This window comes from Schistocerca piceifrons, chromosome 3 (assembly GCF_021461385.2).
Source record: "Schistocerca piceifrons isolate TAMUIC-IGC-003096 chromosome 3, iqSchPice1.1, whole genome shotgun sequence".
Lineage (NCBI taxonomy): Eukaryota > Metazoa > Arthropoda > Insecta > Orthoptera > Acrididae > Schistocerca > Schistocerca piceifrons.
The window spans coordinates 931899556-931912179 of NC_060140.1; the positions used below are offsets into that span (position 1 = coordinate 931899556).

The window sequence follows — 12624 nt, forward strand, 5'->3', positions numbered from 1 at the left end:
TCAGCCTTTTCTCTCCAGACAACCGGCACTTTGCTGCTACTCACTGCATCTGCTAGTAGCGGAACAGCAGCTACTGGAAACAGGGGCCAGTGCGCGACAGTCGTAGGCGAGGTGAGGGAACAGGCTGAACTAATGTTTGTCCAGGTGTCACGGAGGGCGAGGGACTGCATGTAGAGCAGCCGACGCTCGCCGCGTGACAACAGGAGCCGGCTCGTCGCGAAAACAAGGCGGATCCGCCCCCCCGCGCGCGGCACCGCCTCGCGCTGCGATTGGTCAGGAGGGGGGCGGCGGTCCGGCGCGCTATTGACAGACCTTCGCGCGTCGGTATAAGAAGACGCGGCCGCGGGCGGAGGACGTCAGCACCTTGGGAGCCCGCCAGCCAGCATGCAGACACCAGCGGCCCGTGGAGCGCTCCTCGTGTTGGCCGCCGTCGTGGCGGCCGCCGTGGCGCAGAAGGACCCCTACTGGCTGCCCGGCAGGACGGCCATGGTGCACCTGTTCGAGTGGAAGTGGGCCGACATCGCCGCCGAGTGCGAGAACTTCCTCGGCCCCAAGGGCTTCGGTGGTGTGCAGGTGAGTCGCGGGTTGCCTAAACGACTCCTCACAAGGAGTACGACTCGCCGTTAAGGTTCAAATGGCTCTGACAAGGTAACCTCCCCATCGCACCCCCCTCAGATTTAGTTATAAGTTGAAACAGTGGATAGGCCTTGAAAAACTGAACACAGATCAATCGAGAAAACAGGAAGAAGTTTTGTGGAACTATGAAAAAAATAAGCAAAATATACAAACTGAGTAGTCCATGCGCAAGATAGGCAACACCAAGGAGAATGTGAGCTCAGGAGCGCCGTGGTCCCGTGGTTAGCGTGAGCAGTTGCGAAAGGAGAGGTCCTTGGTTCAAGTTTCTATGTTTGTTTTGGTGTAACATCCCCATACTACGGCGTAGTTACCTCGCATCGGACGGTCGGACAGATAATAATTGTCTGAAAATAAAATATCACAACTTTTCACTCGGGGGAAGACTTGAACCAAGGACCTCTCCTTTCGCAACTGCTCACGCTAACCACGGGACCACGGCGCTCCTGAGCTCACATTCTCCTTGATGTTGCCTATCTTGCGCATGGACTACTCAGTTTGTATATTTTGCTTATTTTTTTCATAGTTCCACACAACTTCCTGTTTTCTCGATTGATGTATGTTCAGTTTTTCAAGGCCTATCCACTGTGCCAACTTATAACTAAATCTGACGGGAGGGGGGGGGGGGGGCATGAGGAGGTTCCCTTGTGATCATTATGGGACTTAACAGCTTAACAGCTGAGGTCATCAGTCCCCTAGAACTGAGAAGTACTTAAACCTAACTAACCTAAGGACATTACACATAGCCACGCCCGAAGCAGGATTCGAACCTGCGACCGTAGCGGCCGCGCGGTTCCAGACTGAAGCGCCTAGAACCGCTCAGCCACTTCGGCCGGCCTCGCCGTTAATGGGTCCTCAACATTTTTTACGTAACACTGAGTATTGCGAAATACATTTGACTATCTCACTATGCTACTGACGGTTTTTCGCACTATATCGAAGAAACCTGTAGAACTCCAAAAATATTGATGCACGTTTAGCGGACTGATGGCCTCAGATGTTGTGCCATAGTGCTTAGAGCCATTTTGTTGCTCGTTTAATCTACAGGATGTCCCAGGAGGAATGGACAATATTCAGAGGTACGACAGGAACGACCATTCGATGCAAGAAAGTCTTATAAACACGGACTCCTAAATATGTACCTTAAAAGTCTTAATCTTTGATACTATGACACAATTCTCTTCTACGGCAAGCTCTTTGCTTTCCATACTTTGGGAAGAGTTAGTATGGGCCAAAAGAGAATAAAAGGGTCCAGATACCACGGGCTCGGAAGTGCATACCTTAAGAGCTATGACCACTTGTTCATCTTCGCACTGTGAAACACTTTCTTCTGCTGAACAACTCCTCTTAGCTCTTAAGGTGTGCATTTTATAGCCGACGTTTGCTAGACTTTTTTCTTTCGAATAACAGTTCCTGTCATTTGCCTAAATATTGACGATACCCCCTCAGACACGCTGGCAATACATTTCACCTTGTAGTAGTCATACTGTGCACTGTCGATCGCCACCTGTAGAAAGTGGGAGAAATTCAGTTCGCCCCAGACAAATTTCAGAAAAGAACTGGAAAGGCTGAATGAGAAAATATCAGAATGTGGGTTGGGAGACATACTGGGTAGCTGTAATTACGGTGCATCTACTGACAGAGGTCCAGTCTGGGCTGTAATTATCGTATAGCAGCGAAACTGGTAGATATGTTAACGTGTTTACACTCGAAAAAGCAGTTCCAATTTTGGCCACTAGGTGCAAATCTAGCCCTGTACATCATCTTATCGAGGAGTCCGGTGCTCGTATTGAACAAATTGTGTAAGTGGCAGTTAATAATGAAATCAGCATTATTTCTTTCTTACTTCTTTGACCTTTACTCTCAGCGGCCTGTTCCCATTCCATTACATAATTATGGAAACATCTCTGTATGTCTTTCTTGCATTCACAGCAACAGATTTGCACCTGGTGCCCGAACTTGGAACTATTCTTTTCCAGCACGAATCTGTTCGGCCTTACGCATTAAAGTATTTACCAAAATCCACTTCTATACGATAATAACAGCGCACAGTTGATCTCTATGACTAGCTGCACTTTAATTGTAGCCACCCCGAATACGAATGTACCACGTGGTACTTTCAAGAAATGAACTCCATGATTGGTCAGGAAACTCCAAATACTTCGTTGTTGGCAACAGCTTTAGAAGTTAAGGATCATGTTGGTTTGAAAGTAAGCAGACCTGTTTATTTTACTTGAATCAGTTCTAAGCCGCGCGGGATTAGCCGAGCGGTCTAGTGCGTTGCAGTCATGGACTGTGCGGCTGGTCCCTGCGGAGGTTCGAGTCCTCCCTCGGGCATGGGTGTGTGTGTGTGTTTGTCCTTAGGATAATTTAGGTTAAGTAGTGTGTAAGCTTAGGGACTGATGACTTTAGCAGTTAAGTCCCGTAAGGTTTCACACACACACACACACACACACACACACACATACACACACACCACACACAATCAGTTCTAAGAACGGATAAATAAGATGAGGTCAGTTGTCCAGTGAACAAACATTTTTATTTTTCTTTTCAGAGCACAGACTTCAGATCATGTAAGTTTTCAATCAGCATGATTTTTTACTTCGTTTGCAACAGTCGTAACTGTAGAGGAATATAAAGCACATGTATGTGATAATTTACTCCATTTACTTGTTAAATTTGTAGCTCGTTGTTGTTGTTGTTGTTGTTTACGAATCTATGCTGCCATGAGACAATCCCTGGCCCATTGGAACGTTCACAGAAACCAGCTCCTCAGACTTGTTTCACCAGTTAGCATAATTTCTGCTTGCGGTTTCCAAGGCATGCAAATCAGTCGCAACACATTGACGAATGACGGCTTGTTCCATTCTTGGCCTGGTACTTTCCCTCGATATTCAGCTTTTAAGCGCATTTTTTTTAAGTTTGCTTAATGGCACTCTTAGCTGTTGGCCAGCAGGGATCGGGAAAGGCCTTCTCGCATGCCGAAGCTGTCACACAGATTAAGGTCTGTTGCAAGTTCTATCGTGGCAAAGTATGTACTTCAAGAGCAGATGTGTCTCAGGGCAACTGGGAGTTTCCTCAGTATATATGAAAGGGTGTGGCCTATATGTTTCAATTAAAGCAATAATGCTGTGACGTCAGACACTGACAGGTGTGTTGTGACGACGGTTCCATCACCTCGTGCCAAATAGGTACCTGTCAATTACGTGGAAGTTGGTGTGACATAACAAACATACAGAGCGTCTCAGGATGGTGGAAATACCCTTCACTTATACTGTGTCACTCATGAGGTAATGACGGTTTTTGTCATCACACAAAGGAGCTCGAAGTGTAGTGAGACTGAATGCCACCTAGTGGTGTAGTCTGCGACTCGATGATGAAGGTACACAACATCTGATAAAAATCATTCGAGCATCCCTAAATCGGTATTGATGACTAAACGTCATTAGAGGAGGAGACGTCATAAAAGGATGTTGGGGGGGGGGCGCAGTATTGTGCTGTTAATAGAGAAGCTGTAATAGCAGAATGGGCGGTCAGGAGACTTCAGCGACTTCGATCATAGGTTAGTGATTTGACGTCACCTGGGAAAAAAATCGTGCAGAAACATTCTAACCCATCTGAAGCAGCCCAAGACGACTGTTTGCGACGTTACTGCGAACTGAAAGTACGAAGGATTAACCACAGCTATTCCAAGACCTGCCAGACCTCCTGTACTGATAGAAACGGCCCATAGAGCATTACGGAGGGTACTTGCAAAAAATCGCATGAGATCAGCTGGAGGAATCACTCATGACCAGTAATGACTGTGCGGAGGAAGTGAAAAATAATGGACTACAGTAGTCGAGCAGCTGTTCATAAGCCATATGTTTCTGTACTAAACGCTAAGCGATGCTTAAAGCAGCGTGAGGAACGACGTCACTGGAAAAAAATGGTTCAAATGGCTCTGAGCACTATGGGACTCAACTGCTATGGTCATCAGTCCCCTAGAACTTAGAACTACTTAAAACTAACTAACGTAAGGACATCACACACATCCATGCCCGAGGCAGGATTCGAACCTGCGACCGTAGCAGTCGCACGGTTCCGGACTGCGCGCCTAGAACCGCGAGACCACCGCGGCCGGCGACGTCACTGGACAGTGGCTAAATGGAGTCGTCAAGAGTGCAGAATCATTCTGTGCCCTGTGGCAGCCCGATGGAAGGGTTTGGGTTTGGCGAATGCCTGGACACCTCTACCTGCCATTACGTGTAGTGCCATCAGTGAAGCTCTGAGAAAGTGGCGTTACTGTAACGGAGTGTTTTTCTTGGTTGGATTGTGAAGTCCTTGTTGCGCTTAAGAAACCGCTAAAAGGCGAAGGATACGAACACATCTTAAAACTCTGTGTGCTGAGTACAGTTTAGGAGCCATCTGGAGACCGTGATAGTATCAGCATGACAATCCACTCAGTCGCAAACTAGTACCTTCTCTGATTTCGGATTTTGAGGAAGAATAAGTTGCCTCTTCTCTACTGGCATTCTGAACCTCCTTGAAAGTGTTCCCAGCACAGTATGCCTGAACCTCATTGTCCCCAGCACAGTTCAAGCCATAGTTAAGTCGATCAATGCAAAGATCCCATATTAGTGTCCAGAAACGTTTGATCAGATAGTATACAAGCGCAGGAGAGACGAATAGGTACTCATTCTATCGACGACAAAGGCTGCAACTGGGGAAATGCACTGACATAAGCGAATCTGACAAATGCAAAAGTACACTGCTGGCCATTGTAAATGCAACACCCTGAAGGAAGCATCCGAATCAAGTGAAATTTACACCATGAGTTTGCAGCGATGAGATATGCAACTGATTAGAATTTCAGCGCAGACGCACATCAAGCGCGCCTGTGGCGCCACCTCATAGCGCCATTTAAGGCTTGGCGATTTCGACGAGTGTACGTTCGGCACGTGTGTTTACCCTGTGGTTGTTTCACAAGACGATCAGTTATGCCTCGTAGACAACAGCGAACATCTTTTGATCAAGTATCCAAGTTCGACAGAGGAAGGATAGTGGCTTACCGAGATTGTGGATTATCATACAGAGAAATCGCTAGTCGTGTTGGACGAAACCAAACAACTGTAACGCGGATATGTGACCGTCGGATGCAGGAGGGTACGACGGACCGAAGTGGTCGATCGCATTCACCTCGGTGCACCACTGCACGTGCTGATAGGCAAATTGTGCGCATGGCAGTGACGGATCGCTCAGTGAAATCCCGAACCATAGCACAGCACATTGCGTCTGTAACGCATCATCCAGTGTCTGCGCGTACCATTAGACGCCGTTTACAGCAGAGTGGTCTGTCCGCAAGACGTCCATTGCTTCGTCTACCACTGACGCAGAACCACAGACGTCTCCGTCACCAATGGTGTGATGACAGACGGATGTGGACGGCAGAATGGAATGACGTTGTCTTTACTGACGAGGCACGCTTCTGTCTGCAGCACCACGATGGTCGGATTCGAGTGTGGAGACACCGTGGAAGGAGAATGCTGGACAGCTGCATTATGCACCGCCACACTGGTCTTGCACCGGGTATTATGGTAGGGGGCGGTATTGGATATTACTCTCGCACGCCTCTAGTACGCATTGCCGGTACTTTGAATAGCCGGCACTACATATCCGAGGTGCTGGAGCCAGTTGTCCTTCCTTACCTTCAGGGCTCGGCCACAGCCATATTTCAACAGGATAATGCGCGACCACACGTGACACGCATTGTCAAAAGATTCTTAGTCAATAACCAGATTGAATTGCTTCCCTGGCCGGCTCGCTCTCCGGATCTTTCGCCGATGGAAAACATGTGGTCCATGGTTGCTCAACGAGTGACCCAGATTACATCCCCAGCTGCCACACCAGATGATCTTTGGCAACGTGTGGAAGCTGCTTGGGCTGCTGTACCCCAGGAACACTTCCAACGTCTCTTTGACTCAATGCCGAGACGTGTGGCAGCGGTGATCTCCAACAATGGCGGCTACTCTGGCTACTGATTCTGGCAGGAACCACATGTCACAGACGTCTGTAACCGTAATCATCTGATACTTGGTCAACATGTTATCTACAAAATAAATTTTGTTGTGCTACCTCTTGTCTTTCTTGGTGTTGCATTTACGGTGGCCAGCAGTGTAGTTATCGCACAGCGCCTGCGAACGACCATCTCGGATATGGCGAAGCTAGTCGGCTGTTCGAGTGCTACCGTTGTGAGCATCTACGGAAATTCGCTGAAGGACGGCGAAGCCAATAGAAGGCGACAATGTACTGAAGGAACTCGTCTCATCTCAGGATGTGACAGTCAAAGAGCGGTCAGATCTGTAAAAAGCAGGATAGGTGGTGATCTGTCACAGATTTGTCCACGGTGCTGGTGTAGGCAGAAGCGTTTTGAAGCACATCGTTCAGCGTACAGTGTTGCTCATTGTCGTGTCCCACTGACGAGTTCTGAGAGGGAGTAGGACTGCAACAATGCGCGTCAAAGAACTTACTTGAAAGGAGGTCTCGTGGTCGTGGGCTGCCTTCTGTGCACCTGCTCCACTGAAAAGAGGGCTGTAGGGTGAGGTGGAATACGGAACTCGGCTGGGATCTCAGGGTACACTGGATACAATTATAAATCAGTGCATGAGGATATATACACTGGAAGCACCCTTGGCACATCCGTTTTATAAACAAGTCTATATACAAAGTTGACTAACTGACTTCTTAGTAGTGTAACTTCTCACGCGCCGGACTGTGTGTTGACTACATGGGAATAAGTCTAAACCTCCTCGTAGTTACGCAGCAATGCGCTGCGATCTCACAGCATCTCAACTCCAGATAAATCGTATCTGACCGACCGACCTGCTGCCCCATCACTGCCATCACTCCCATCACTCTCTCAACAATATGGCGGCTAGCCTTTTTATAGCGGTAATGCATCAGACACCACTTGTGCTAGAAGTTTCCAGTACTCTTGAGCAAAGCGAATGTGTCACGAGGTAGCACGTGAGGCCTACGTGACGAACAGGCCGTAAGCAGCTGTCCAAGGGTTGCGTCTTGTGACGGCACCCGAGCCTCGTGATGCGATATAGTCAGCTCTTGTTAGCACACTCAGCATTACACATAAGCTACGTCCGGTCACGTCCGCATCGCTGGTAACAAGAATTTCCAATCCTACATCTCGCACCGAGCGAGGTGGCGCAGTGGTTAGCACACTGGACTCGCATTCGGGAGGACGACGGTTCAATCCCGCGTCCGATCATCCTGATTTAGGTTTTCCGTGATTTCCCTAGATCACTTCAGGCAAATGCCGGGATGGTTCCTTCGAAAGGGCACCGCCGATTTCCTTCCCCATCCTTCCCTAATCCGAGCTTGTGCTCCGTCTCTAATGACCTCGTTGTCGATGGGACGTTAAAAACTAATCTCCTCCTCCTCCTACATCTCGCTTGAGTTTTAATCCTATTTTCTATCATTTGCGACATCTTCCTGCCCAGAAGAAGACGTCTCCTGCATGCTTCCACGTTGACTAAACAGCATTTGTCTATTACAAATGCAGTGGGCACCGGGTCATCGAGACTGGACCATGATTCAATGGAAATGTGTCACCTACTCGGTGAATTATGTTTTCTTGTTATACTACGTCGATGGTCGAACGTTTACTCAAAACAGGCACTGTGTCATGGACACAGGTCGATAGGAGCAGCATTGTGCTACAGGTAGCCCTCACCTAGGCTTTCAAGGGATCTGTGATAAAATTGGCAGCACCATGACAACTGTGGACTATGTGAACATTACTGCGGATCAGTCGTAACCATTCACCCTTGATGTCCTTCCCGATGGCATCTTCCAGCAGGATAACTGTTCGTATCATAATGACAAAAACTTCCTACAGTGGTTTGAGATGCATGACAGTGAGCTCGCATTTTGACTTGGCCACCAAATTCGCCTGAACTGAACTCGATGGAACACAACTGGGACGCTATTGCACGCTGCCATCGCGCCCAAAATCACCAGTCCGTAGGTATGTGGTGCTATATACCTCCAGAAACCTGCCATGCACTTCTCAGTTTCATTTAACACAGAATTGGTTGCTTATTGCGTTCGGAAGGTGGACCAGCACGCTATTAAGGAGGTGGTCGTACTCTTTCAGGTCATCCGTGTAAATGTGCAGGCATTCGTGGGCATTATTATTGTTTGTAAAATCTTCCGAGTCGTTATGCAGCGACATATTCCTCTTCGAACTTCTTCGATGCTCGTACGTTTCGATTCCTCTGCTGGAATATTCTTCAGGATTCTACTGGTGCCCCTGGATGGTTGAACACAGTCGAAAACCGGAGTCGAGGGTTGGAACTTAAATAGTGGCAACTAATTATTCACAACCGATACAAAAAGAGTTCCGTGTTTGCAACAGTTACTGTCCTTCAAAGTAGTCACCAGCGTTGTTTAGAACCCATTGCCAGAGATGTGGAAGGCGTAGTATACCGTTAGCAGAGCCTGCTCTGTTGATGGTGCGAATGGAGCGTTCTACTTACTGCCTGTCGAATCTCTGGAACAGTTCTGAAGCGAATGCGATGAAGTGGTTCCTTCATCTTCGGAATCAAATCAAAGTGTCAAGGACACAAGTCCGGGGAGTATGGTGGATGGTACAGTACTTCCCAGTCCCATCGACCGAACAGAGCAGCCACAGCTTGCGCTGTATGCGCCTGCACATTGTCTTGCAAAATGATAGGTGGGTTGCGCAGAAAGGGTCGCCGCTTATTTCGCAAAGCTGGTCGCGGATGATGCTCCAAAACCAAACAGTAATACTGTGCATTGACGGTCAGCCGTGGAGGAACGCAATGCGTTTGATAACACCATCACAGTCGCACACGACAATCACCATAACTTTCACCATACTGGGGCTCTGACGCACTTCAGACTTTCGCGGCGACCCATAATAACGCCATTCGTTGGATTGGCGTTTCAGTTTTGGCTCGTACGATGTGGACCGCGTCTCATCCAGTGTTACGCTACGGCATAAGAAAGCCTCTCATTCGCGCTCATAGCGCTCCAAGTGCGTCTGAGCAGCGTCGTAACGCATCCATTTCTGCATTTCCCTCAAGTCATGCGGAACCCGTCGACGCAAGTTTTCCCATGCCCAGGTGTTCCTTCAGGATGCGAAGCACAGTCGTATGCGCTAATCCGGTTTCGTGGACGAGCTCACGAATCGTATGGCGTCGATCACTGTCCACTAATGCGGGAACAGCATGCACTTCTTCTTAAGAGACGCTAGGACGAGTTGCCCGATGCATGTCTGCCACAGTTTGCCGACCTTCGTTGAAGGCTTTTACCCAACGTGCCACTGTTCCGTAAGGCAATGCCGATTCCCCGCACGCCTCTTGAAGACCTTTATGACACTGTAGAGCTGTACGACCTCTGGCACATTCAGTCTTGATCCAACTCCGTTGTTGCTGTCCGCCCCGATAGCTGAGTGGTCAGCATGACGTATTGCCATCCTACGGGCCCGGGTTTGATTCCCGACTGGGTCGGGAATTTTCTCCGCTCAGGGACTGGATGTTGTCTTCATCATCATTTTATCCCCATCTGGCGCGCAGGTCGTTCAATGTGGCGTCGAATGTAATGAGACCTGTACCAAGGCAGCCGGACTTGCCCCGTAAAGGGCCCTCCCGGCCAATGGCGTCAAACGCTCATTTCCATTTTTTCCGTTGTTCCTTTTTCGAAAACATAGTTACGTTAGACCGCTCGCTCACAAGTGACTGTGTTTCCCTCGATTGTGAGCACTCCGGTGACGTGGTACGGGCGAGTCCTTCTGCTCGGAGATAAGGTAGGTATGTCAACAACGTGTGCTATCAGCAACAATTGTAGATTCCATTGCATAGTGTCTCCACAGCAATATTGCCATTATTTAAGTTCCAACCTACGTATAAACGGTTGTCGCAGCACACGGAAAATCGATGCTGTCGAGTATTGAAAAAGCTTGACGGGGAATATGACACGACCCCACAACTCAGAAGATTTTTCCCATAGATATGTACGATATTTAAACAAAGAGATACTTTGTAATAAACTGTCGTGTTGGTTTTTCCAGTGTCTAAGATTAATCGATGCATGGTGTTTAGTGGAAATTTTTATGAAGTGTGTGTAAGTACGAGGATCACTCCAAAGAAATGCACACTATTTTTGTAAAAATACAGTTTTCATTCTGCATGTGTGAAAGTTTTACAATGTGTAGATACATCCTTCCCTCTTGTTTTCAAACTTATTTCAATCTGTTCCCGTGAGTAGCGGCGTCACAGCATGTCTTCAAGATGGCTGCTACAGTTGACGTTCGTCAAGGAATCCCTGTGCTGTGAAAACGAGACAGTGGAAAATGTCCACAACAGGTTGAAAAAGGTGTATGGAGATGCTGCTGTCGATCGCAGTACAGTTAGTCGGTGGGCAAGTAGGTTATGTGATGAAAGCGCGCACGGCAATATTGAGGATTGTTCTCGCAGCGGCAGGCCTCGTACTGCACACACTACAGACAATGTGCAGAGAGTTAACGAGTTGGTGACTGCTGACAGACGCATCACAGTGAACGAATTGTCAAGCTGCGTTGGGATAGGGGAAGGAAGTGTTTGCAGAATACTGAAAGTGTTGGCGTTAAAAATGGTTTGTGCCAGGTGGGTTCCCAGGATGTTGACAGTGGCTCACAAAGAAACAAGAAAAACGGTATGCAGCGAACTTTTGGAACAGTACGAGAATGGTGGAGATGAATTTCTTGGAAGAACTGTGACAGGTGATGTAACATGGCTCCGTCATTTTTCACCAGAGAGGAAGAGGCAATCAATGGAGTGGCATCATGCAAATTCACCCAAGAAAAAAAATTTTCAAAAGCACATCTTCTGCTGTAAAAGTTATGGCTACGGTGTTTTTCGATTCCGAAGGACTCTTGCTTGTGGACATCATGCCAAGTGTAACCACCATAAATTCTGATGCATATGTGACGACACTGAAGAAACTTCGAACTCGACTGAGTCGTGTTCGACCACATCGCCAAAAGCAGGACGTTTTGCTGTTGCACGACAATGGACGGCCGAGTGTCAGTCAAAAAACCATGGAAGCGACCACAAAACGCGGATGGACAACACTGAAACACCCGCTTTACAGTCCTGACCTTGCTCCATGTGACTATCGTCTCTTTGCGAAACTGAAAGACTTTCTTTGTGGAACAAGATTTGAAGATGATGTGTCCCTTGGGCACGCTACCAAACAGTGGCTCCAACAGGTTGGTCCAGAATTTTGCCGTGCGGGTATACGGGCGCTGGTTCCAAGATGGGGTAAGGCAGTTAAGAGGGATGGAAATTATGTGGAGAAATGAAATATTGTTCCTAAAGGATGTATCTACACAATGTAAAACTATCAAATATGTAGAATAAAAGATGGATTTCAAAAAAATTGTGTGCATTTCTTTTGGAGTGACCCTCGTATTTGGTGTAGAATCCGTGGGCTGTAAGAATAGACCCTTCCATTTCGTGCACTGACGTTCAAATGAAGTATGCGAACCTTTTCTCGATGTCCAGACTGTCCGTACAGTGCATTCATAGATCACCTGACAGTATCAACCATCTGCACACGTGCAAGGATTTCTGGAGTCAGCGATTGGCCGCCTCTTGGGCAGAACTGTGAGAGGTCATCGCTGTGTTGCAGGTGTCGCCCCCTACAGAGAACCTGGCCATCACGCAGCGCAACCGCCCCTGGTGGGAGAGGTACCAGCCAGTCTCCTACAACCTGGTCACGCGCTCCGGAGACGAGGCCGCTTTCGCCGACATGGTGAAGCGCTGCAATGACGTGGGTGTCAGGTAAGCGCCTACTGTGCACCGAACATATATTAGACTGCATCACGCAAGTCGCATTTTTCTCTGGAGAACATACAAAGACGGCCCCGCTTTGTTTATTTTACAACACGAAAAAGTCACGATTTTCTCTTTGGGTCCCTATACGCAAAAA

General features: G+C 48.1%; 1 protein-coding gene across 1 annotated transcript in view; it reads left to right on the top strand.

Moving 5' to 3' along the window:
- The first annotated feature begins 345 nt into the window (after positions 1-345).
- LOC124789965 (alpha-amylase 1-like) overlaps positions 346-12624 on the top strand; it is a 72419-nt gene continuing 60140 nt past the window's right edge. Inside the window, exons 1-2 of the mRNA XM_047257500.1 lie at positions 346-573; positions 12325-12476. Coding sequence (XP_047113456.1) covers positions 385-573; positions 12325-12476 — 341 coding nt within the window. The 5' untranslated portion in view covers positions 346-384. The remainder of the gene's footprint in view (positions 574-12324; positions 12477-12624) is intronic.